The sequence below is a fragment of the Eschrichtius robustus genome, chromosome 11 (genome assembly GCF_028021215.1).
Source record: "Eschrichtius robustus isolate mEscRob2 chromosome 11, mEscRob2.pri, whole genome shotgun sequence".
Lineage (NCBI taxonomy): Eukaryota > Metazoa > Chordata > Mammalia > Artiodactyla > Eschrichtiidae > Eschrichtius > Eschrichtius robustus.
Window position 1 is genome coordinate 66,184,243 of NC_090834.1, and position 26,546 is coordinate 66,210,788.

The 26,546-nt window shown below is 38.3% G+C and overlaps 1 protein-coding gene across 2 annotated transcripts in view; it reads right to left on the minus strand.

The window, feature by feature from the left end:
- The window catches only part of RIC3 (RIC3 acetylcholine receptor chaperone), a 46,847-nt gene extending 21,001 nt beyond the window's left edge, over positions 1–25,846 (minus strand). For both annotated transcript variants that reach the window (XM_068555004.1, XM_068555003.1), the window contains exon 1: positions 25,717–25,846. In XM_068555004.1, the coding sequence (XP_068411105.1) occupies positions 25,717–25,840 (124 nt within the window). In that variant the 5' untranslated portion in view covers positions 25,841–25,846. The remainder of the gene's footprint in view (positions 1–25,716) is intronic.
- Between the last annotated feature and the right edge of the window lie 700 nt (positions 25,847–26,546).

Sequence of the window (26,546 nt, forward strand, 5' to 3'; positions counted from 1 at the left end):
GTTGCTTTTGTTGTGGTCATCCATGTACAATGCCTGGTGTCAGTCTATTTATCTCTTGTAAAAATAAAATATAGTGTGTGTGTGTGAAAAAAAAAAAAAAAGTGGGTTAGAATTTCAGCAGTCTGATAGCCTGGTGGGTGTCTGGCCCTACCTGCAGGAACGGGGACTTTGATTAGCTTTTATCTTGAGGAACCTGTCAGATTTATGTTTTGAAGACCATCCAGCAGTCATTTAACAATAAGTTTCTAAAAATACCTATTTGTTTTTGGCTGCTTTGTGGTGTCAGCTGTGATTCCTACCAGCTCTAACTACTGACAAGACCAAAAAACAGATTTGTAATTATTTGCTCTATTCTCCATGTTCTGCTCTGTGCCAGTTACACGTGTGTGATTTTAGAAAAAAACAAAAAACAAAAACCAAAAAACTGTTGGATTTGACTTCAATAAAATTATGGATTTCTGTTCAATAAAGAATACCATGAACAGGGTTAAGACAGATGACAGACAAGGAAAAGCTTCTGCAACGTCTAAAATTGACAATGGATTAAATCTCTAGCACAGACAAGGAATTCCTACAATTTGATATGAACATCAGAGGAAACCCAATAGAAAAATGGCCAAAAGATATGAGTAGGAAACTCACAGAAAGAGAAGTTCAAATGGTTAACAAGTACATAAAGAGATGATCAAAATAAAACCAACGAGAAAAATACTAATTAAAACAATGAGCTAGCACTTATACCTATCAGAAGGGCAAAAATTAGAATGTGGGGTAATAGTAGGTACTGTCAAAGATGTGGGGAGGCAAGAACTCTCATGCATTATGGGTAAGAGTGTAAACAGACACAGCCATTCTGCTAAGTGATCTGGCTGCACTTAGTGAAATTAAAGCTACGTCCTATTATCCAGTGATCCTACACTGGTGGATAAATTCCAGAGAAATTCTCAAATAAGGCTGTCTGTATCCGAATTCAAACTATATACTCTATAGACCTGTGTGAGAATGTTCACTGTGATGATGTTGTAGCAGGGAGCCTGAAGTAACTTTGATCTCTGTAACTGTTAGAATGTAGAATCAAAATGGAGTAGATACAAATATGAAATTCCACATAGCTTTTAGAAAACACTTTAGATATACCTACAGCAATATGAACATATCTTAAAAAGCACAGCATTGAAAAAAATAACCAAATACCGTATGTAAGCTAAAGACACACTATAATTATACTACATATCTTTCAAGCAAATACGTAGGTATAAGGACATAAAACAAACACATTAGAGTGGGTGCACATGAACGGAGAAAGGAATGGGCATGTGGAGTGAAGGTAAAAGGTTAAAAAGAAAGTAACGAAATAAGAAAGCAACCTTGCACTGGTGATGTTAATCAGGGGCTATGAACTGAGGACTATCTTCAAGTCAACTCTCTGCTCCTGAGGTGAGAGAGATGGTGGGTGGGTGGGCAGGCAAGGAGTGAGATAGCCAGCCACTGGGCCTGGGAGCTGCCCTCTGCCTGTATCCTCTCTCAGCCGAGCTCCACTCCAACAATCCTTTTTTTCCTCTTGATACTGACTTTGGGTGACATGGAAGTTAGAAGAAATGCTTCTTTTTAAGAGGAGGTCAGCAACAGAAGCACAACTTCAGACAGTAGAAGAAAGCAAGCAGGTCACTACTCCTTATTCCGGGTGCTGGTGACTATTTTGCTACTAAACTGTCAAGAATCTTAATATCTTAAATGGTCCTAGCTTTAAGGCTATAACGCACTTTGAACAAATGCCTAGCCAGCATCTAAGAAGCTAACCTTTCCCTTGAGAGAATCTGATATATCGGGTGGTTACTGCTGAATAAACTAGATTTAATATCTGTAGTAATACGTTGTTGAACTTCATTTAACCGTACGGAGAAGACTGCTCTCAAAACTTGGCATAAAACAAAATATAAAAAATTAAAACCAAATAATGGCACAAAAGGCATTATTTTGCATTTCTAAAATTGAAAAATGATGATGATGCTAAACATCACACATCTGCCCCCAAAACTTTTATAGATCTGTCAGCCAAGAAGATTTATTGGACCACTATTATGCTCAGGACTCTGTGCTGTAGGCAGGAAAGGAGGAGAACCATAAATGAAATGGAAACAACGGTTCCCACATGAAACAATGCTTTTAAAAAGTAGTATATCCAAAACAAACAGCAAAAAAGGAACAGGGTACTATGGATCTTATTCCTAGACAAACTAAATGTCTAAGTATTGAAAGAATGCAAAAAAAAAAAAAAAAAGGGAGAGGAATCAGACGGGATCAATCATTGAAGGGAGTGAGATTCAGAATAGAAGAGAAGCAAAGGCACACTAGGAGAAAAGGGGACTGTGTGCAATGAGAAAAAGATGAGAACACAGAAATAAGAACAAAGAATAAATAAGGTTAACTACCAAATCCATTAAGAGAAGTAACAAGAGATAAGGAGAGGAAAGTAGCGGTGGGTTAAACGTTAACTTGTGTCATATAAATTTAATACTGTGGGTCTAGGATCAGGGAAATGATTCAATCAGAAGGGTGTCTGAGGAGGATTATTCCAGCAGTTGAGTAAGGACCTAACATAGAGAAACTAGGGTCTGGGAAATCAGCCAGAAGACAGCTATAGCTATAGAAAGGAAAGGATGGGTCCAAGGGCTTTTACCATGTAATGATCAGCAACATTTAATAATGAATGCGGAGTGGGGGATTGGAAAACTCGAAGGTTGGTTTAAGATACTAAGAGAAGACAATGAGGAAAACTGGGAGGGCTTATGGTTAGGGGAAGACTGAACACCTATTTTTCACATGTTAAATTCTAGGTGGTTGGCATATTCAGAGGAAATTTTTATTAGACTGTAGTTAGGCTTGAGAAGAAACTCTGAGCTACCTAAATGACAAAGCTAATTAAAATTGCATGAACAGTTCCCATACCAAAAAAACTGGAGGGGTACGTGTACTTATATGCAAAAATACGAAGAATAGAAAACTGTGCTGGTCAAAGAAGACCAGAAGCAAACCAGTATCATAAAAGTCAAAGGAGGATAGACTTTAAAGCAACTGAGAAATCTAGAACAAACTGATAAAAGACTAATGGCTATCCCTGTTTTTAGACACAATGTATTCTTGGGAAAAGGATGGCCATCATATGTAATCTTGACTGTCCACCTATTTGGACAATAACAGAAACCAATATACTACAAAGCATCATAGAATCTTCAGAGTCAGAAAGAGGCTTAAAAGTCATCCAGCCTCTCAACAAATGCTATGGGGACAAGACATTCACCTGCAAAAGAATGAAGTTAGACCCCTACCTCACACCATATTAAATTTCTAAAAATTAACTGAAAATAGATTAGAGACCTAAATGTAAGAGCCAAAACCATAAAAGTCTTAGAAAAAAAATAAACATAAATCCTTGTGACATTAGATTAGGCACTGTTTTCTTAGATATGACACCAAAAGCACAAGCAACCAAAGGAAAAAGAAGTGGACTTCATCAAATTTTAAAACTTTTGTGTGGCAAAGACACCATCAAGAAAGTGAAGACAACCCACTGAATGAAAGAAAACATCATATATCTGATAAAGGTCGAGTATCCAAAATATATAAAGAACTCTTACCACTCAACAGAAAGACAACCCAACTAAAAATGAACAAAATATCTTAATAGACGTTTTTCCAAAGAAGATATATAATGGCCAACGTGCACATGAAAAGATGTTCAACATCACTAGCGATCAAAGAAATGTAAATTAAACCCACAATGAGACAGAACTTTACACCCACAGGATGCTACAATCAAAAAGACATAATCGATGGGACTTCCCTGGTGGCGCAGTGGTTAAGAATCTGCCTGCAAATGCAGGGGACACGAGTTCGTGCCCTTGCCCGGGAAGATCCCACATGCCACGGAGCAACTAAGCCCGTGTGCCACAACTACTGAGCCTGCGCTCTAGAGCCCGAGCTCTAGAGCCCACGAGCCACAACTACTGAGCCCGTGTGCCACAACTACTGAAGCCCATGCGCCTAGAGACCGTGCTCTGCAACAAGAGAAGCCACCAAAAAGAGAAGCCCCCGCTTGCCACAACTAGAGAAAGCCCGTGTGCAGCAATGAAGACCCAACACAGCCAAAAAATAAATTAATTTAAAAAAAAAGACATAATCAAAAGTGTTGGCGAGGATGTGGAGAAAATGGAACTACTGTACTCTGCTGGGTGGGAATGTAAAACAGTGCAGCTGCTTTGAAAAACAGTCTGGCAGTTCCTCAAAAAGGTAAACGAAGTTTCCATATGACCCAGCAATTCTGCCCTTAGGTATATACCCAAGAAGAATATGCTCACACAAAAACTTATGTACAAAAAAGATCTTGCTGTGATTTATGTTAAAGAGTGTTCTTCCTATGTTTTCCTGTAAGAGTTTTATAGTGTTCGGTCTTGCATTTAGGTCTTTAATCCATTTTAAGTTTATTTTTGTGTATGGTGTTATATATATACACACACACACGCATGCACGTATGTGGAATCTAGAAAAATGGTACAGATGAACCTATTTACAGGGCAGGAATAGAGATGCAGACATAGGGAACAGACGTGTGGACATGGTGGGGGTTGGGGAGGGAGGGTGGGATGAACTGGGAGACTGGGATTGACGTCTGTGCATTGCCATGTGTAAAACAGATAGCTAGTGGGAACCTGCGGTATACCGCAGGGAGCTCAGCTCGGTGCTCTGTGGTGATCTAGATGGATGCGATGGGGGGTGGGGTGGGAGAGAGGTCCAAGAGAGAGGGGATATATGTATACATATAGCTGATTCACTTCGTTGTACAGCAGAAACTAACACAACGTTGTAAAGCAACTATACCCCAATTAAAAAAAAAACACTTTTGCACAAATGTTTAAAGCAGCATTATTCATAATGGCCAGATGTTCATCAGCTAACAAATAAAAATGTGCTCTATCCATACAATGGAACAGTATTTGGCCATAAAAGAGGAAGGAAGTGCAGACACATGCTACAGTATGGATGAACTTCGAAATCATAATCCTAAGTGAAGAAAAGCCAGTCATGCAAGACTACATATTATATGATTCCATTAATATGAAGTGTTCAGAATAGGCAAATCCATAGAGACAGAGAGTAGATTTGTGGTTGCTTGCTGGGGGGAGGTAGGGAGGGTGGAGAGGGGGCAGAGGAGAGTGACTGCTAATGGGTATGTTTTTTTTTTTTCTTGAGGTGTGATGATTCTGATGATGGTAGTACAACTTCGTGACTATATTAAAAGCCACTGACTGTGCACTTTAAACAGGTAAATTGCACGAGATGTTATTTATCTCTCAATAAATTGGAAATTTTTTAAAAGAGTTATCTAGTGGTGGTCTTGACTCTGCTGAATACCATCAAACAGGAAACTCAGTACTTCCCCCCACAGGAAGCCCATGCCACCTCTATACAGCTCTGATTGTTAGAACTGTCTTCTTTATATTGAGTTAATGGGTGAGCAATGGGAGTAAGAAAGGAAGTGTGATATAGGGTTTCAAAAAGCAATACTAAATGAATGGTGATGTGGCAAGAAGGAGAGAAACATTAAAATTGATTTTAAAAGAGATTACTGATAAAGAGATTGTAGACTAGAATCAAAGAAGCACTGAAAAAGTAGAGAATACTATTTTCAAAGGTAGGAGGGGGAACTGAGAGCAATGGAAGAGACAGGCTAGATGGTAAAAATATGTTTTATAACCTAGGAGAAATCTGTGCATTTTATATTCAATGTAATAGTTCACATATTTACTACTGAACACTTAACAACGTGCCAGGTACTGTGCCAGACACTGAGATTAAAATGATAAATAAAACAATTCCTGTATTTAAAGAGTTTATGGATAAGAAGTATAGTTACGACATGGTAACTGTACTGTAACCATCAAATCCAATGGCTTTTACTCAGCTCTCACTCTTAAGATTCCTCTCCTACACAAGAAAGTGATTACCACAAGTCATTCAATAAATATTGGATTAATCTGAACAAATTCTTGTCAAACTTTCCTGCCTTAATATCTGTGGCACATCACTCTCCTGATTTCTTCTTTCCCCACTGACTAGTCCTTCAAGCTATTTCTTCCCATCTCTTTTACTGGTTCTTCTTTAATCCCCTCTCCCCAAGGTTTTGTTTCAACCTTTGTTCTTTCCTTATTCTTCTTCCTTTGGTAAACTCATTCATTCTCAAGGCATACACTATAATGTCCAAAATGTATAGCTCTAGTTCTGACCTTTCCTCCAAGCTCTTATCTCTTATCTCTAAATCCCATTAATATATATGTCCTTTTGTGTGTCTATCAACTCAAACCTAAAAATGAAACTAATTTTCACCTTCCAAAACCTGCTCTCCTCCTGTATTTCTTTTCTTTGTAGAGTCACTCTCTCAGACCTTTAGGCTTCAGACCTATAACCTCTGCCACCTGTGACCAAGGGTACACTTGAGATGGCAGGCTAGGGTCAGAATGCTGAATTTGGAACAGATTTTTCTCTTCATAAAGTTAACTGTTCTCAATAGGGAGCAACCTCACCTCTTGGATCTTGGTATCACCATGTTTCTTAGAACTGAACAGCCCAGAATGCCTAAAAAGTCAATGGCTAGCAAACACTTGGAGATGTCTAGCTGAAATGATTTTTTAAGAAAACAATTTTAAAGAAAATACTCCAAGTGTACAAAAAACTACAGATGATAATACACGAGCACCTGTATACCTACCTACCACACAGATATAACTGGAGCCCCTTATGTCTCTTCCTCCCACCCTCACTGAAATAGCCACAACTCCGAATTTGGTTATTACTAGAATATGTGCTTTTAGATTTTACTATGTAAGTATACATCCATGAACAATATACAGTATTGACTGAGTATTTTTTTCCCCTAAAATCTAGTTATTAATTAATTAATTATTTTTTGGGGGGCTGTGTTGGGTCTTAGTTTCTGTGCAAGGGCTTTCTCTAGTTGCGGCAAGCGGGGGCCACTCTTCATCGCGGTGCGCGGGCCTCTCACTATCGCGGCCTCTCTTGTTGCGGAGCACAGGCTCCAGACGCGCGGGCTCAGTAGTTGTGGCTCACAGGCCCAGTTGCTCCGCGGCATGTGGGATCTTCCCAGACTAGGGCTCGAACCCGTGTCCCCTGCATTGGCAGGCAGATTCTCAACCACTGCGCCACCAGGGAAGCCCATTGACTGAGTATTTTAAAACTTTATATTATGAATGGATGGTGGTGGTGGTTGTATACCAGTGTGAATGTACTTAATGCCTCTGAACTGTATATCTAATGGTTGAAATGATAAATGTTATGTATATTTTAACCACAATTAAAAAAAAAACTTTATATTACAGTATCACACTATACTGATGTTTCTGCAATTCCTTTTTGCCTTTTTCTGGCAAAATGTATCCAGTTAATACATGCAACTAGTTCATTCACTCAAACAGCTATATAACATCTCCTTGTATATCTATATCACAATTTTTCACTATTACAAATGTTCTACTTTATAGCTACATTACAAAAAGGATTTGTGGGGTTTTAATTGAAGTATAGTTGGTTTACAATGTCATGTTAGTTTCAGGTGTACAGCACGGTGACTCAGTTTTTTTTTTTTTTTGGCTGCGTTGGGTCTTTGTTGCTGCGCGCAGCAGCTACTCTTTGTTGTGGTGCGCAGGCTTCTCACTGCGGTGGCTTCTCGTTGCAGAGCATGGGCTCTAGGCACACAGGCTTCAGTAGTTGTGGCTCGCGAGCTCAGTAGTTGTGGCTTGCAGGCTCTAGAGTGCAGGCTCAGTAGTTGTGGCACACAGGCTTAGTTGCTCTGCGGCATGTGGGATCTTCCCGGACCAGGGCTCGAACCCGTGTCCCCTGCATTGGCAGGCGGATTCTTAACCACTGCGTCACCAGGCGAAGTCCCAAGTGATTCAGTTTTATATGTATACATACATACACACACACACACACACACACACTTTTTCAGATTCTTTGCCCTTAGGTTATTACAAAATATTGAGTATAGGTCTCTGTGCTACACAGTAGGTCCTTGTTGGTTAATCTGTTTTCTACATAGTAGTGTGTATATGTTAATCCCATACATATGGTACTATATACACAATGAAATATTACTCAGCCATAAAAAAGAATGAAATAATGCCATCTGCAGCAACATGGACAGCCCTAGAGATTATCATACTAAGTGAAGTAAGCTAGACAGAGAAAGACAAATATCATAGGATATCACTTATATGTAGAATTTTTAAAAAAGATACAAATGAACTTATTTACAAAACAGAAACTCACAGACATAGAAAAATTTATGGTTACCAAAGGGGAAAGCAGGGAAGGGTGGGATAAATTAGGAGGTTGGGATTTGTGATTTTGTTTTTTAATTGCTTTAAAACAAACAACTAAAGAGATCAGAACATTAAAGATATTAGAACATTAAAATTGCAGACCTTCCAAAATAGAAAACAGCTGTGTTCCCTATCTCTATATGTACTTAAGTATTCTATTAAATGGACTTGACTAAATCCCAATTGTTTATTGAAAGCTTTCCCCATATTTAGGTTTATTTAATTATTAAAATTTCACTTAGCAAATCATTTAAGCTTGACTAAAAACTTAATGGATTTTACAGAGTGCAGCTCTACTTTCCCTTGTTAATAACCATCCCTATTGCTAAAAACAAAAACAGAAACTCTAGCACTGTTAACAAAAGAGCTTTCTGAAAGCAACATTAAACCATTTGCAGCATTTCATTCTTAGGGCAAATAAATCAATAAAGAACTGGATGTGTTTATATTTCTGATTACCACAGAACAAGAAAGGTCTTAATGTAGCCAGTCCTCTAAGATACGAAAGCTTCTCCCTAAATACTGAGGAAGTTCTTGAGGTCATATTTAATTCAGCATTACTTAAAGTGGAGGCTCCAACAACAGCTGACTGTTTCTTCCTCACCAGTCTCCTCCAAGGGCCCATCTTATCGCATTCCCCTCCTACCTAACTCTACTTTGCTGACCACTGCTTTAATGTTTTCTGCTTGTCTAATCAGATTTTTTTCTTCATCTTTTACCAACCTCCCCACTCCCAATTCATCCTACATATTATTAAAAGAGATATTTGTGTGTCTAAGTTGCTTAGCACAGGGCCTAGTCCATATATTCAACACATGTTAACCATTACTGTTTGTTACCAGAGTAATCTTCCTAAAGCATAATTCTAACTGGTCTTGCCATTCCTCTGATCAAAAGCTTTCAGTGGTTCCCATAATGACAAGAGACTGCATCACAGAGGAGACAGCAGAGGGAAGTATCAATAAAGTGAGTACCACCTTTTCAGTCAGAGTTATTAAGATCCTCGCTGTGTGTCCAACTATTTAAGTGGAGGTTAAATTAACCTTACTAGAGCTCATTTTCATCATCTATAAAATGGCTATCATGAGACCTACTTCTCAGGATTGTTACAAGGGTTACAGATTAAATAAGATAACATATACAAAGCTCCCAGCACACACAGTAGGTATTTAGCAAATTCTGATTTTTCCCTCCCTACAAAGTGAACTCCTAAACAACTGAATTCCATAATCTAGCCCAAAAGTACCTCTTCACGCTTCTTCCCCATTACACACTCCTGATTCAGCCAAACTAGACTTCTCACAATGCTTTGAGCCTGCCTTGTGATTTCTTACCTCTCAGCCTTTGCTTACTCCAATGGTTTTGCTTTTCCCTCCAACTCCACATATCTAAATCCAGCCTATCCTAAGCCCAGGCCAAATACTGCCCTTGTCCCTGAAGCATTTTCTCTTATCATCCCCATTGCTTAGAATACACTGTCTGAACCTCTTTAATTGCACTTATCACGCCTGGCCTTATTCAAGAGTTCTATTTATGTGTCTTACATCCTCTATTTGAATGGATTGAACAGAAGTGGGTAACATCTTCCACTAAGTACCATTTCTACCCAATTTTAGCTAGTGCTGATTAAAACCTACAAATCACACCTGAGAATAAGAAAAGCAGCCTCTGATACCCAGGAGCTGGCCTGGTGTTGCTATGAGCTGGCCTGGCACTCACAGTTAGGTCTTGGTGTTCTCCTCTTACACATAAGCAATTTCAGACATGAACATCAGACAAGACCATTCTGTGACCATGATGGATCAGACAAAAAAAATAAGAACACTGTGTAATCTGTCTGAACACACACAAAACATGAACACCGCCCAAACCAAAAAAATATCAAATATCCCCTATTGCTGGATGATGAGTGACTGCTGCTTCTTTGCCAATTATAGGTATAGCTTTTCTTTAGACTGCTCTCTCTTTACATAAACTCTACTAAGATACCCAGTCATAGAATTTGCCCCACTTTCTGACAGCACCCGATCCACAGCAAAGCCCGACATCCTTAAACCTCCCTCACAATCACCTAACACAAGCCTAAATCCTATAGTAAGACTTTTGTAACACTCTTACTGAGATGCTGCGTGCTTCCTCATGGTATGCATCCTCCTTTGCTGCAACAAGCAATAAACCCAATTTATTCAACTGCAGGTGCACTCCTGGTGCTCTGTGGCTGAAGGACAAACTATGAACTTCTTTAATAGAAGTCTAGTATTTTCTTTATGCTTACAGAGCATGCTCTGGGTCTTGCATGCTATACACTTTGTTGAACTGATCTGAATGACTTACACTAGGCCTGCTGGCCTTGCTGTAATCTCAAGACCCAGCCCAGTCACTCTCAGAGCTAAAAATAGTTTTTTACTTCATTATCCTGAGTGTTTTCAATTTCACAGTTTTGAGAATAGAAAATGGCAGTCAGACTGATCGAGGTGCCCCACACTCAACCACCTCTGAGTTTCTGAAATTGAAAAAGTGTCTAATTTACATGCATTCACAGACTCTCAAATTGTCTCTGCTCCTCTTTGCACACTTTCAGAGTAGATGTCTGATGTTTCATTAAGAGAAAAGGTAAAGGACCAAAATAATCCATTTGTCTCAGACACCTACATACCAACACATAAAGAGCTAATTTAAGATAACAAAGAATTACACATATATGTATGTGTTACATATGTATGTATAAATATGTATACACACATATACATATATGTGTGTGTGTATGTATTTTCACATCTTGGAGAGCTTCAGACTCAGTGAGCAGGACTCACTTGAGGAGAACATGGTGACAAAAAGAGTCTGAACTATTCCAGAGGAACAGGGTTACTGGGGAGGGGCTGGTAAGGAACCGTGTTTACAGGCATTCAAAGTGAGACGCTCAATGGAAAACACAGGTGGGCAGGGTCAGCAGGAGAGATGCCAAACGTAACATTACTGTAGGAGCCCCCCAGGCCCCAGCCAATGGAGGTGGAAGGTAGGACTCTCTTGAAGCCAATTCTAGCATAGAAGCAGCACACTGTCACCTTGGAGGGCTTCAACTACTCTGGAATCTGTTCAAAGTCCCAGTCAGCTAACCAGGAACAACTGACAAGTTCCTGACCTAGTATGCTGACATCTTCATGTTTCAAAGGTACATAAAATGAGTCAGGGAATGGTTACTCTGGCTAAAGAAGAAACCTGTTGGTGAAATGAAAGGAGAACCATAGGAGAAAGAGATCATGCCATCTTAGAATTTGTGGCAAAAAGGTAGGGGTTGTGTGGCACAGGCTCTAGGAAGGCAGAATTAAGAAGTCCTGGGAACAGAGACACGTGGTTCCACTGCATGAGACTCTAAGAAGAAAGCTCTTAAAATGCATTTTTGCTTGGGTATTTAAAAAATTCTTAAGCAGGTGGGGAAGGCAGAGGAAGACAGTAGATGTACTGGTAGCTATTCTAAAAGAACAGACAAAAAATGAACAGAAGAACACATCAGCAATCAGCATGAAAGAGTAGCAAGACTTGGAAGAACCACATGAGGAGGCCAAGGTCCAAAACAAATTAAGGTTTACAAAAAGGCTAGCAAAAGCAAAAAGGGTATTTTTAGAGTGAAAAGGCAATTTGCTTGATGATAAAATGTAATGCTGAGAAAGCAGAATTTCTCAACCTCTATTTTGCTTCCATATTCTCTATCAAAGGGTATGAATTTGGGGTTAAATGGGAGAGAATTAACAATCCTAGAGGGAAAAAAAGTCCCAGATGGGTGAGGAGGATAAGATCAAGTCTGTTCACTAAATAATTTCTACCAGGAAGACTGGTAAAACTTGCACATAAGGTCACTGAACTAAAGAAAATTTTAAGAAATTATATTGATAAAAAGAGAAATCTTGAACGAATGGAGATAGATAACTATTGTTCCAGTTTGCAAAAAGCAGAAGGTAGATAGTGGACTTTTCAACTATAGAGAAGTGAACACTTCTTGGGCTCAATTCTAAAAAGGATTCTTCCTTTTTTTTTTTTTTTTTTTGATGGAGTGGACATGGAAGGGAAGAAACTTTTTTTCTGGTTATAAAAGAAAAAAAAAACGCATACCTATAGAAAATTGAGAAAGTAGAGAAAAGTATAAATAACAACCACCCATGTTTCCATGACCCAGAAATAACCACTGTTAAGATGTTGACCTACTTCTTCCTAGTGAATACATACATTGAATATATCTTTACTTTTCATTTATAGTATACAATTTTCCCATATTATTTAGAACTCTTCATGAAGAGAAGAAACAGAAAAGGAGATCCACAATGTATTAAAAGAGATTATGGCTGAAAAATTCCCAAACCTAAAGAAGGAAACAGATATCCAGATACAGAAAGCACAGAGGGTCCCAAACAGGTAAACCCAAACAGACCTACACCAAGACATATTATAATAAAAATGGCAAAAGTTAAAGAGAGGATTCTAAAGGCAGCAAGAGAAAAACAAAGAGTTAATTACATAGGTTCCCCCATAAGGCTATCAGCTGATTTCTCTACAGAAACATTGCAGGCCAGAAGGGAGTGGCAAGATATAGTCAAAGTCCTGAAAGGGAAAAATCTGCAACCTAAGGTACTCTACCAAGCAGGATTATCATTTAGAATAGAAGGAGAGACAAAGAATTTTTCAGGCAAGCAAAAACTAAAAGAATACAGCAATACTAAAACTATCCCCTAAAAGGAAATATTGAAAGATCTCTAAATAGAAGAATATATAGAAAAGAGAAAATCACAATTGGAAAGCAAATAACCTAAATAAGCCAGTACACAGATTAAAAAACAATCAAAAAATTTCTGTGAAAGTAATGATAACCACAATGAACAGCAAAACGATGAACATGAAGATGTAAAAGAGGACACCAAAATCATAAAATGTGATGGAGGAGAGTAAAAAAATGTAGATTTTAAAAAATTTCCTTGAATGTGTTTGAGCCTATATGACTACCGGTCTAAGGCAAGTAGATATATAATGGGGTTAACATACTTGAAAAACAGGGTTACCACAAATCAAAAACATAAAATAGATTCACAAAAACCAAAAAGAAGAGAACATAAGTATAATACAAAAGCAAATTATCAAACCACAAAAGAAAAACAACAAGAAAAAGAAAGGGACAAAGAAGAAATATAAAATCAACAGGAAAACAATGTTTAAAATAGCAATAAATACATATCTATCAATAATTACCTTAAATGTCAATGGACTAAATGCTCCAATAAAAAGACACAGAGTGGCAGATTAGATTAAGAAACAAAAGCCTACAAGATGCTGCCTACAAGAAACCCACTTGAGGGCAAAGGACACACATGGGCTGAAAGTGAGGGGATGGAAAAAGATATTTCACGCAAATGGAAATGACAAGAAAGCAGGGGTCACAATACTCATATCAGACAAAATAGACTTAAAACAAAGGCCATAAAGAAAGATAAAGGACACTATATAATGATAAAAGGATCAATACAAGAAGAGGATTTTACGCTCATCAACATACTTGCACCTAATATAGGACCATCCAAATACATAAAACAATACTAACAGACATAAAGAAAGAAAATGACAAGAATACAATAATAGTAGGAGACTTTAACACCCTACTCACATCAATGGACAGATCTTCTCTGGACAGATCTTCTAGACAGAAAATCAATAAGGCAACAGAGATCCTAGATGATACAATAGAACAGTTGACATTTTCAGGAAATTACATCCAAAAAACCAGAATACACATTCTTTTCAAGTGCACATGGAACATTCTTTAGGACTGACCACATACTAGGACACAAAACAAGCCTCAACAAATTTAAGAGTATAGAAATTATCACAAGCATCTTTTCTGACCACAATGGCATAAAACTAGAAATCAACCATAGAAAAAAGAAATGAGAAAAAAGCAATTACATGGAGACTAAACAACATGCTACCAAAAAAAACCCCAACCAAACAAACAATGGGCCAATGACGAAATCAAACAGGAAATTTAAAAATACCTTGAGACAAGTGACAAGGAAAACACAACCATACAAAATTTATGCAATGCAGCAAAAGCAATTCTTAGAGGGAAGTTCATAGTGATACAGGCCTTCCTCGAAAAGCAAGAAAAACTTCAAATAAACAACCTAACCTACCATTTAAGAGAATTAGAAAAAGAACAAAAACCTAGAGTCAGCAGAAGGAAGGAAATAATAAAGATCAGAGAAGAAATAAATAAATAGAGACTAAAAAACAATAGAGGGCTTCCCTGGTGGCAAGGTGGTTAAGAATCTGCCTGCCAATGCAGGGGACACGGGTTCGAGCCCTGGTCTGGGAAGATCCCACATGCCACAGAACAACTAAGCCTGTGTGCCACAACTACTGAGCCTGCGCTCTAGAGCCCACAAGCCACAACTACTGAGCTCACAAGCCACAACTACTGAAGTCCGTGCACCTAGAGCCCGTGATCCACAACAAGAGAAACCACCACAATGAGAGGCCCGTGCACTGCAACGAAGAGTAGCCCCCACTTGCTGCAACTAGAGAAAGCCCACGTGCAGCACGAAGACCCAATGCAGCTGAAAATAAATTAAAAAAAGAAAATAGAAAGAAAAATCAGTAAAACCAAGAGCTGGTTCTTTCAAAGGGTAAACAAGATTGACAAACCTCTGGCCAGGCTCACCAAGAACAAAATAAACAAAATAAGAATTGAAAAAGGAGACATAACAACCGATACCTGCAGAAATACAAGAGACCATAAGGAATACTATGAACAATTATATGCCAACAAATTTGATAACCTAGAAGAAATGGACAAGTTTCTAGAAACATATAGCCTACCAAAACTGAATCAAGAAGAAATAGCTAATTTGAACAGACCAATCACTAGAAGTGAACTAGAATCTGTAATCTTAAAACTCCCTACAAACAAAATTATAGGACCAGATGGCTTCACAGGCGAATTTTACCAAACATGCAAAGAGGAACTCATACTGATCCTTCTCAAACTCTTCCAAAAAACTGAAGAGGAAGGAATATTCCCAAAGACATTCTATGAAGCCACCATCACCCTGATACCCAAACCAGACAAAGACACCACCAAAAAAGAAAATTACAGGCCAACATCTTTGATGAATATAGATGCAAAAATTCTCAACAAAATATTAGCAAACCAAATTCAACAACACATAAAAAAAATCATATGCCACGACCAAGTGGGATACATCCCAAGTTCACAAGGATTGTTCAACACACGCAAATCAATCAATGTGATACACCACATACACAAGAAAAGACAAAAACCACATGGTCATCTCAGTAGATGCAAAAGAAGCATTTCACAAAATTTAACATCCATTCATGATAAAAACTCTTACCAAAGTGGGTACAGAGAGAACATATCTCAACATAATAAAAGCTATTTATGACAAACCCAAAGCCAATGTAATACTCAATGGTGAAAAGCTGAAAGCCTTCCCACTAAATTCTGGAACAAGACAAGGAAGCCCACTCTTACCACTTCTATTCAACATGATACTGGAAGTTCTATCCACAGCAATCAGACAAGAAAAAGAAATAAAAGGTATCCAAATGAAGGGAAGAAGTAAAATTGTCATTATATGCAAATGACATGATACTATACATAGAAAACCCTAAGGACTCCACATAAAAACTACTAGAACTGATAAATGAATTCATCAAGGTAGCAGGATACAAGATTAACATACAGAAATTGGTTTCATTTCTTTACACTAACAATGAAATATCAGAAAGGGAATGTAAAAAAACAATACCTTTCAAAATCACATGCCCCAAAATAAAATACTTAAGAACAAACTTGACCAATGAGGTGAGAGTTATATGCTAAAAATTATAAAACATTAATAAAAGAAATTGAAGAAGACTCAAAGAAATGGAAAGATATTCCATGCTCTTGCATTAGAAGAATTAATATTGTTAAAATGAGCACACTACCCAAAGCAATCTACAGATTTAATGCTATCCCTATCAAATTATTCATGACATTTTTCACAGAACTAGAATAAATAATCCTAAAATTTATTTATTTATAAATAATCCTAAATTCTGGGTCCATAAAGGACCCAGAATTGCCAAAGCAATCCCAAAGAAAAAGAACAAAGAAGGAGGCATAAGCCTCCCAGACTTCAGACAATACTACAAAGCTAAAGTAATCAAAACAGCAGGGTACTGGCACAAAAACAGACATATGGATCAATGGAACAGAACAGAGAGCCCAGAAATAAACCCACACACCTATGGTCAATTAATCTTCGATAAAGGAGGCAAGAATATACAACGGGGAAAAGACAGTCTCTTCAGCAAGTGGTGTTGGGAAAGTTGGACAGCTTTCACCATGCACAAAAATAAACTCAAAATGGTTAAAGACTTAAACATAAGACATGGTACCATAAAGCTCCTAAAAGAGATCACAGGCAAAACATTCTCTGACATAAATAGTACCACTGTTTTCTTAGGTCAGTCTCCTAAGGCAATGGAAATAAAAACAAAAATAAACAAATGGAACCTAATCAAATTTACAAGCTTTTGCACATCAAAGGAAACCATAAACAAAAAGACAACCTACAGAATGGGAGAAAATATTTGCAAATGATGCTACTGACAAGGTCTTAATTTCCAAAATATACAAACAGCTCATACAACTTAAACAAAAAAAACAAACAACCCAATTGAAAAATGGGCAAAGACCTAGACATTTCTCCAAAGAAGACATACAAATGGCCAACAGGCATATGAAAAGATGTTTAACATCGCTAATTATTAGAGAAATGCAAATCAAAACTACAATGAGGTACCACCTCACACTGGTCAGAATGGCCGTCATTAAAAAGTATACAAATAACAAATGCTGGAGAGGATGTGGAGAAAAGGGAACCCTCCTACACTGTTGGTGGGAATGTAAGTTGGTGTAGCCACTATGGAAAACAGTATGGAGGTTCCTCAGAAAACTAAAAATAGAATTACCATATGATCCAGAAATCCCACTCCTGGGCACATATCCAGATAAAACTATAATCCAAAAAAGAAACATGCACCCCTATGTTCACAGCAGCACTATTCACAATAGCCAAGACATGGAAACAACCTAAATGTCCATCAACAGATGAATGGATAAAGAAGATGTGCTACATTTAAGCAATGGAATACTACTCAGCCATAAAAAAAGAACGAAATAATGCCACATGCAGCAACATGGATGCAACTAGAGATTACCATACTAAGTGAAGTAAGTCAGAAAGAAAGACAAATACTGTATGATATCACTTATATGTGGAATCCAAAAAATAGGACACAAATGAACTTATCTACAAAACAGAAATAGACTCACAGATATAGAGAACAGACTTGTGGTTGCTGGGGGGGCGTGCTGCAGGAGGGATGGAGTGGGAGTGTGGCGTTAGCAGATGCAAACTAGTATATATAGAATGGATAAACAACAAGGCCCTACTGTATAGCACAGGGAACTATATTCAATCTCCTGTGATACACCATAATGGAAAAGAATATGAAAAAGAATGTATATGTATGTATAACTGAATCACTTTGCTATACAGCAGAAATTAACACAGCATTGTAAATCAACTATACTTCAATTAAAAAAAAGAAAGTCCCTCAAAAAAAATAGGTATGGTACACAGTATCAGATTTCAAGTTCAGGTATAATTAATTCTGTATTTGTACTGTCTACCCTGTTTATAAATCCACAGTGATCCCACACAAACTGGTATTTTTTCCCCTTTGATTTCAAAGAAAAAGAAAACTGGCCACCAAAACAAACAAAAAACAAAAAAAACTCCAACTCCTCATGAATATAACTTACTAGATTCATAATAGTCTATCATATGGATACACAATAATTTATGTAACCATAAATAATAGTAATAATAATGTAATGGCTTATAAATGCTAATAGAGGAAACCATGATCCCTGGGAGCCAGCATTCATTAATTCACTCAATTCACTAATTCCTTTATTCATGAATATTGATTTTCTACAATGTGCAGGCCTGGTCTAAAGTTGGAGATACAGCAGTGAACAAAACAAACAAAAATCCTTACCCTCATGGAACCTCCTTTCTAAATGGGAAAAGAGATGATACACAAAATAATGATAAATACTAAAGAGAAAAAATGAAGCAGGCAAAGGGGATAGGATGTGTTGGGGGGAAATAAAGATTTTAGCGGGAGTGTCCAGAGAAGGCTCAGGAGATGAAGACATAAAGAAGATAAAGGAAAGGCACATGGCTATCCAAGGAAGAGCATTTCAGGCAGGGGAAACAACAAATGCAAAGGCCCTGAGGTGGGAGCACACCTGGCATGTTCAAGCAACAGTGAGAAGGCCAGCGTGGTCAAAGCAAAATGAGGAAGAGGGAAAAGGAGAAGGAAATGGGGACGAGGATTAAGTAGGGCCTTGTAGGTCATGTACAGACTTTGTCTTTTCATCTGAGTGATTCAGGAAGCCACTGGAGGGTTTTATGGAGGGAGAAACTTATGCTTTAAAAGGATCAGTATGGATGCTATGTTGAGAACAGACTGAAGGGAGAAGGGAGGAAGAAGGTGGACCACAGCCTAAAACAGACAGAATAAGATGGAGTAAAGCAATCAAATGACCAACTAGTTTAATGACTCTACACAAAAGGTTTCAATGAATAGACTGGGGTGACCCTAAGAGCAGTTTCAAATGACTGATAGATTTTAAAAAATAATTTGAATGATCTATCAAGAAGACACGCTAATCAAAAGCAAGGGTGAAATTGTGAAAAAAAATTATGAGGCAGTCAGAGACATTTGAATGCCGATTGGATATTTAATGGCATTAAGGAATTATTGATTTTTTAGGTGTGATAATGATATTGCGGCTATGTTTTAAGAAGAATTCTTATTTTTTAGAGATGTGTACAAAATTATTTACAGATGAAATGACCCAATGTCTGGAATTTGCTTCAAAATAACTGAGTGTATGGGGGGAAAAGTAAGTGGGGATACACATGATACAAGATGATGGTTGTTGAAGCAGGGTGATGTGGATTCATCTTACTACTCTCTTGACTTCTGCTTATGTTTGAAAATGTCTAACAAAAAAGTTTTTTTAAAAATCAAGAATGGCATATAGCTGAGAGAGATGGTAAAACAAATACATTGAATGGAACAATAAATATTCTGAAAAAATGTCAAGAGGCTAGAATTCTGGACCAATAGATAAAATGCAACAGGGAAGGCTAGAAACTGCTATATTTGGTTCCAAAACATCAAGTGAATGTACAAAATGGACAAAACCTAGATGAGTAGCTCCTATTAAAAAAAAAAAAAAAAAAGTTTAAGATTCAAATATACAGCAAGGTCGGCAAGTAAAATGCCAAAAATCTAAAGCAATCCCCAAGATGCATTAATAAAAGTAAAGAATTTTTAAAATGGGGGTGGGGGGGTTGCTCTTCCATGAGGTAACTGGCTTACACTTGCTATTGTTTGCCATGTAAGAGGGCTGTTTAGATACTTGCAACTATGTCATATGAGGAGTGGATGAGGCAGCTAGGGATGTCAACTTAGGAAAAAAGATGGAAGAAGGGGACGTGATACTAGTCTACAAATTCCTGAACTCATCATCTTTCCCCTTTAATCTACTTTGCTTCATTACTATTTTGGTAAAGGGTGTTACCATCTATGTATTCACCTAAGCCAATAAACTGAGAATAATTCAAGATGCCTCCCTCTCTCTCACGCTCCACGTCTATTTAAAAATGTCTCTTAAAATTGTTCTCTTCCCTCCTATCCAACGTTGATGCCTCCCCTGCTCCATTTACTCCTTCTTCTTCCTGTACCCCTATTTCCCTTTGGGAATCACTCTCAACTCCACAGTGGTCAATCAGCATATTCTTTCTACCCACAGCACTGCAAATAGCTTAACTCAAGCTATTAAGATGGGAGGACGCGTTAGATGGAACTACTGGGAAAGAATAGGTGGGGGGGAGGGGGAGGGGATAAGAGTAAGATGGGAGTGAAGGAAGAGTTCAAAAGAACAGAAACATTCTTTCTCTGGACAATTAAGTGTGAGGAGGTGATATCTGGAACTGTTGCAAGTATTGTTGCTACCCTGAGAGAGAAGTCAACAGACAGAGCCAACTTGAGAAGGAACCCAGAAGTGAAAAGGACATGGAAAATCAGACCGTGAATCTCTAGATCAAACCACACAGGAGGCCAATTCTAACACAGGGTCTTTTCATTTGCACTAGTCAATACATTCTCTTTTTGACTTAAGACAGTTCAGCTGAATTTCCTGTGCCTTACCATGAGAATCCTAACTGATGAGCCCAAAGACACTGGCTTAATGATGTTCATGTCTCAACTGGACTACTGCAACAATATTCTCCCTGAAAAAATCCTCACGATACAGACTCTACACTGTTGCCAAGGTGTCCTTTCAGACTGTATGTTTCTCTTCTACTCATAAACTTACAGTGGCCTCCTCTATCTTTAGAATAATATCCAAACTCCTTAAGTATGGCAGGAAAAAAAAATCTTTACAATTTGGCCCCTAGTCTCATCTCTTACAACTCTAAAGCTATTTCAAGGCTCTGGGTGTTGTTTTTGCTGTGTTCCCTCTGCCTGGAATGTTCTTCTTAATCTGGCTAATAAAAACACTTCAGAATTACTTCCTCAATTTAGCCAAGGAATGCAAGGTTGGTTTAACACCCCAAAATCAATTATGTAATGCATCATATCCATAGAATGTAGGACAAAAACCCCATGATTGCTTCACTAGACACAGAAAAAGCATTTGACAAAATTCAACACCCCTTCATAATAAAAATACTCAACAAACTAGGAATAGAAGGGAACTCCCTCAAAGGGCATCTTTAAAAAAATCCACAGCTAGCATTACCCTTAGTGGTATGAAAGCTTTCTTAAGACTTAGGAACAATCAAGGATGTTCCCTTTTCACTACTTCTATTCAACATTGTAGCAGAGGTTCTAGCCCAGGCAGTTAGGCAAAAAAAAAAAAAAAAGAAAGAAAGAAAGAAAGAAAAGGCATGTAGATTGGAAAGAAAGAAGTAAAACAATCTCTGTTTGCAGAGAACAAGATCATGTATTGGAGCTAATAAACAATTCAGTAAGTTTGCAGAATACAATATTAATACACAAAAACTGTGTTTCTAAAAAATAGTAGTGAACAATTTGAAAATAAAATTAATAAAATAATTCAATTTACAATAACATCAAAAAGAATAAAATACTTAGGAATATATTTAACAAAATAAGACTTGTATACTGAAAACTACAAAGTTCTTTGAAATCAATTAAAGACCTAAATAAATAAAAAGAAATCCTGTGTTCACAGATTGAAAGACTTAATATTGTTAAGATGGCAATACTCTCCAAATTGGTCTACAGATTCCACACAATCAAAATCCCAGCTGGCTTCTGCAGAAATTGATAAGCTGATCCTAAAATGTGTATGGAAATGCTGGGCCACAGGACTCAGAAATTAATCTTGAATAAAGAACACAGTTGGAAGACTTAATGTTTCATGACCTCAAAACTTAAGTACAAAGCTACAGTAATCAAGACAGTGTGGTACTGGCATAAGGACGGGTATATCTGATATTAATATCAATGGAACAGAATTGAGAGTCCAGAAATAAACTCTCACACTTACAGTCAATTGAATTTCAACAAGGGTGTCAAAACAATTCAATGTAAACAGAATAGTGTTTTCAAAAATAATGCTGGGATAAATGTATATCCACATGAAGTGGGACTTCTACCTCACACCATATATAAATATTAACTCAAAATGGATCAAAGACTTAAATATAAGAGTAAATATTATAAAACTTGAAAACATGGGCATAAATCTTCATGACCTTGGATCTGGCAATTATTTTTTAGATATGACACCAAAAGCAGAAGAGAAGAAAATAAATGAGTCAGACTTCATCAAAATTAAAACTTTTCTTAAAAGGACACCATCGAGAAAGTGAAGACAACTAAGTGGAAGAAAACATTTGCAAATCATATATCTGATAATGAACTTGTACCTAAAATACATAAAGAACTCTTACAACAATAAGAAACCCATTTTAAAGATGTGCAAACGTCTGAATAGACATTTCTCCAAAGAAGATACACAAATAGCCTATAAAAGATGTCAATGTTGTTAGTCATCATGGAAATACAAAAAAAAAAAAAAATCACAATAAGATACCACTTCACACCCATTAGGATGGCTATAATCAAAAAGGCAAGCAATAACAAATGTCAGTGAGGATATGGGGAAAGTGGAACCCTCACACTAATGGTGGGAATGTAAAATGATGCAGCCACTTTAGACAACAATCTAGCAGTTCCTCAAAACTGCTCATAGAGTAATCATATGAGCCAGAAATTCCACTCTTAGTTCCAGCCACACTAAAATGCTTACATTTCCCAAATGCATATACCCAAGAGAAACCAAAGCATGTATCCATACAAAAATCTGTACAGAGATGTTAATAGCAGTGTTATTCTTAATAATCAAAACCCAAAATGCCCTTCAACTGTATGAATGAATAAAATGTGGGTGGAATATTCCACACAATGGAATATTATTCAGCCATAAAAAGTAATAAAGTACTGATAAATGCTACAACATGGATGAACCCTGAAAACATGCTATGTGAAAGAAACCAGTCACAAAAGATCACATATTGTATGATTCCATTTATATGAAATGCCCATAAGAGGCAAATCTATAAAAGACAGACAGTAGATTAATGGTTGCCTAGGGCTGAAGGGGTTGGGGGGTGTTGAAGGGTGATGGCTAAATAGTATGGGTTTTCGGGGGGGGTGAAAATGATGAAATGTTCTAAAAATTGACTGTGCTAATGGTTGCACAACTCTTTGACCATGCTAAAAACCATTCAACCACACACTTTAAATGGATGAATTGCATAGTATGTGATTTATATCTCAAGAAAGCTATTACCAAAAAAAAAAAGGTTCTCCTTCTCCATGACACCTTGAGCCACCAATAAAACTGACCATTCTAACATGTGTCTCCCCACTTCCGTGCAAGGACTTGAGTACCTGTAATTGACACTTTTTTGCACTTATTTAATGTCTGTTTCCCTCTACTAAACTGTGGATTCCTCAAGGCAGGGATTTGGCTCATTTTTTCATGGAATTAACAGTATTTATACGTTGTGTGTAAACTATGTAAAAGTGTACACCATAAATATTTGCTAAAAGACTATCCTAACAGTTGTTATGTGGAAAAGGGACTGTGCTTGTTTCACATATATGCCAATGGGCAGAAATGGAAGCTATTGATATAACGGCATGAATTTTAAGAATTTTCAAATAATCAGGGCTGTCCCTTTATTCAGAACAGGAGTTTCTGGGTTCTGTGGATTCTCTGAGTTGATTCTCAAATTCTGCATGTATGTATAAAAAGCATGTGCATTTTTCCTGGGAAAAAAATCCATAACTTTCATCAGATTCTCAAAGGGGTATATAACCCAATAATGGTTAGGATTTACTGTTTTTAAAATGTCAGTGTACCAGGGCAGGGATTTTAGTTAGCAAATTTCAGTTACTGGAATACATCATTCAAGGTAGGTTTCTGCCTAGATTATACTACTTTGGTAATTAATGCAAAAAGAGAACTCACAATATTAGTATCTTCATAATCTTATTCATTTAAAAGTATTTATTGACTGTCCATTATATGCCAACTGCTGAAGAAATAACAGTAAACAAGACAAAGTGCCTGCCCTCAGGAGCTTACATTCTAGAAGGTGGAGACAAAAAAAAGAGTAAATAAATAATAAAATGTCATATCATATAGTAATGCCTTCAACAGAAAAAATAAAACATGATGGAAAAGGGAATGATGGGAGTAAAGAGTTATTTTAGCTAGGGTCATCAGGGAAAGTCTCTCTGAGGAGATCACATTTGAGCTGAAACTTGAGCAATGAGAAGGAAGCTGAGGAAAGAACACTTCAGGAATGAAGAGAACAGAAAGTGCAAAGATTCTAAGATGAGAACATTGATTATTACCACCTGCGTTCTTAAGAGAAAAAAGCCATGTCTAATCGCCTCTCTATACAACATTCAGAAGAATGTCTCCCACTCACAATGAATAGAACTTATTCAAGATAATTCAGCATAACGAAAATTCACTGTGATAAGAGACTATTCTAGACAAATCTTTACTGCTTAGGGTCATCGCAAGTTTACTCTTCTTCAATGCAGACAATATCATTAGACAAAGTGAGTAAAACCTTTGGGGTTTTGTAATAAAACAGAAAGAAAGAAAAAAAAAAACATGTTTTTTTTTTTTTTTTTTTTTAAGAAGTCTCTCCCAGGTAGATAGTTTTACAAACAAAGATTATCAAGCAAACTCTATAAACAATTCTGGGTTCGATCTGCTCTCCATCCCTAGAGCTTGGTGCTTTGCATTTGTAGCATTTATAATCTGTGAGGTACAAGAGGGTGGAGTTACAGCCAGTGTGCACAAATTAGAGGGAAATGAGTTTCAGTTCAAAAGGAGCTGTCCAACAATCAACAGGTTGAATATTAGTGGAAGTGTGGAGACTGTAAAACCATGACTCAAGTTACGGCAACTTCATGACCTACAAAGAACTGTTCTAGTTCCTTCTCCCAGCCTTGGCATCCCTGACGTGTTACACTCACCCATAAAGCCCCAGAATGCAAACCAAAGGGTGGATTTTTAACCACCACCTACATCATGCCAATAGCAAAAGATTAACAAATACTTGTTCAGGTAAGGGGAACGCAGAGCTTTGTTCATCTCAACAACTGAAAGTCGTATTATTAAAATCTTCAAGTTACATTTACAAAGGCACAAAAAGAGCCTGAAGCAGTGAGCACCCAACACCAAACTGAAAGTACACAACGAATTAAGGTTAACAGTACCAATTCCAACTATTTCATTCAAATGCACGACAGAAAGCATACAGAAGCCCTGAAGAGGGGAAGCCAAGAGAGAGCCCTCCTGACTCAGAGCACCTGAGCAGACGGTGACCAGTTGCGTTAGGCCAGCGAGGGGAAGGGGCTGCCAGCAACCGGGGAGTGTGCCCAGGCTTGTCTGCGTGCGCTCCTGGTCCTGCCTGCGGCGGAAGGTCAGCAGGGACCCGCTCGGGCAGCTGCCCGCTGGTGTCAAAAGAACCCAGGGGCTTGGAACCTCCCACACGCCGCCGGGTCCGCTTTCTCTAGCAGGGACGGAGATTCCCGGAGCCGCCCTCCCTGGAGCACCGCTTACCTTCGGGAGCCGGCGGTGGCTCCTGCCGCTTTCCGCGGGACAAAAAGGCCTTGGGCAGAAGCAGCGACACAGCCAGGACGAGCCCCGAGGCCAGGGCCACCCTCTGCACGGTGGAGTACGCCATGGCCACCCGCCCTCGCCGCAGGTGAGCTCCAACCGGAACCGGAACTGGAACCGCAACGCCCGCGGCCTCCTTCGACCCCACCGAGGGCTGCGCGGACGGCGACGCGCGAGGGACAAGTGACCAGGCGCCTCCGGCTCCGCGGCGGGAGGCTGATCCGCCCCTCCCGCGCGGTCAGCAGGTGCGATGAGTGGTACCCGCGCCCTCTCATTTGTACCGACTAGACACGCCTTCCACGCCCCACGCCCACCTGGGCGTTCTACCGCCGAAACAACTGATGGTCGTCCCTCCTCTCCATCCCGCTCACCACACTGCTCACTCCCCGCCCCAGACCGCCCATTAATTTCCTCGTTAAGGCCCCACCCAGGCCCCGCACCTCCATTGTCCAGCTGCAGACCAAGGTGATGATACTAAAACGCAGCTCTAATGCGTTTTAAGCTCTCCATAGCTTCAAATCTTTCAAAAACTCCTCTTTATCCTCATAGAAAGGTCAAACTGCTTTCTATGACCTCAAGGCCCTGCGTGATCCGGTCTTACCAACGCTCCGTCCAAACTAGATCATTTGCTATTTCCCCAGCATATTTCTTACCTTCAGGGAACCTTTGCTCATCGTGTTACCTCTGCCTGGAAAATTACTAACGCATCTCCACCTGTTAAAAACTTCTCTGAAGAACAGCTGAAAAGTACTAACCTCATGAAACTTTTTTAG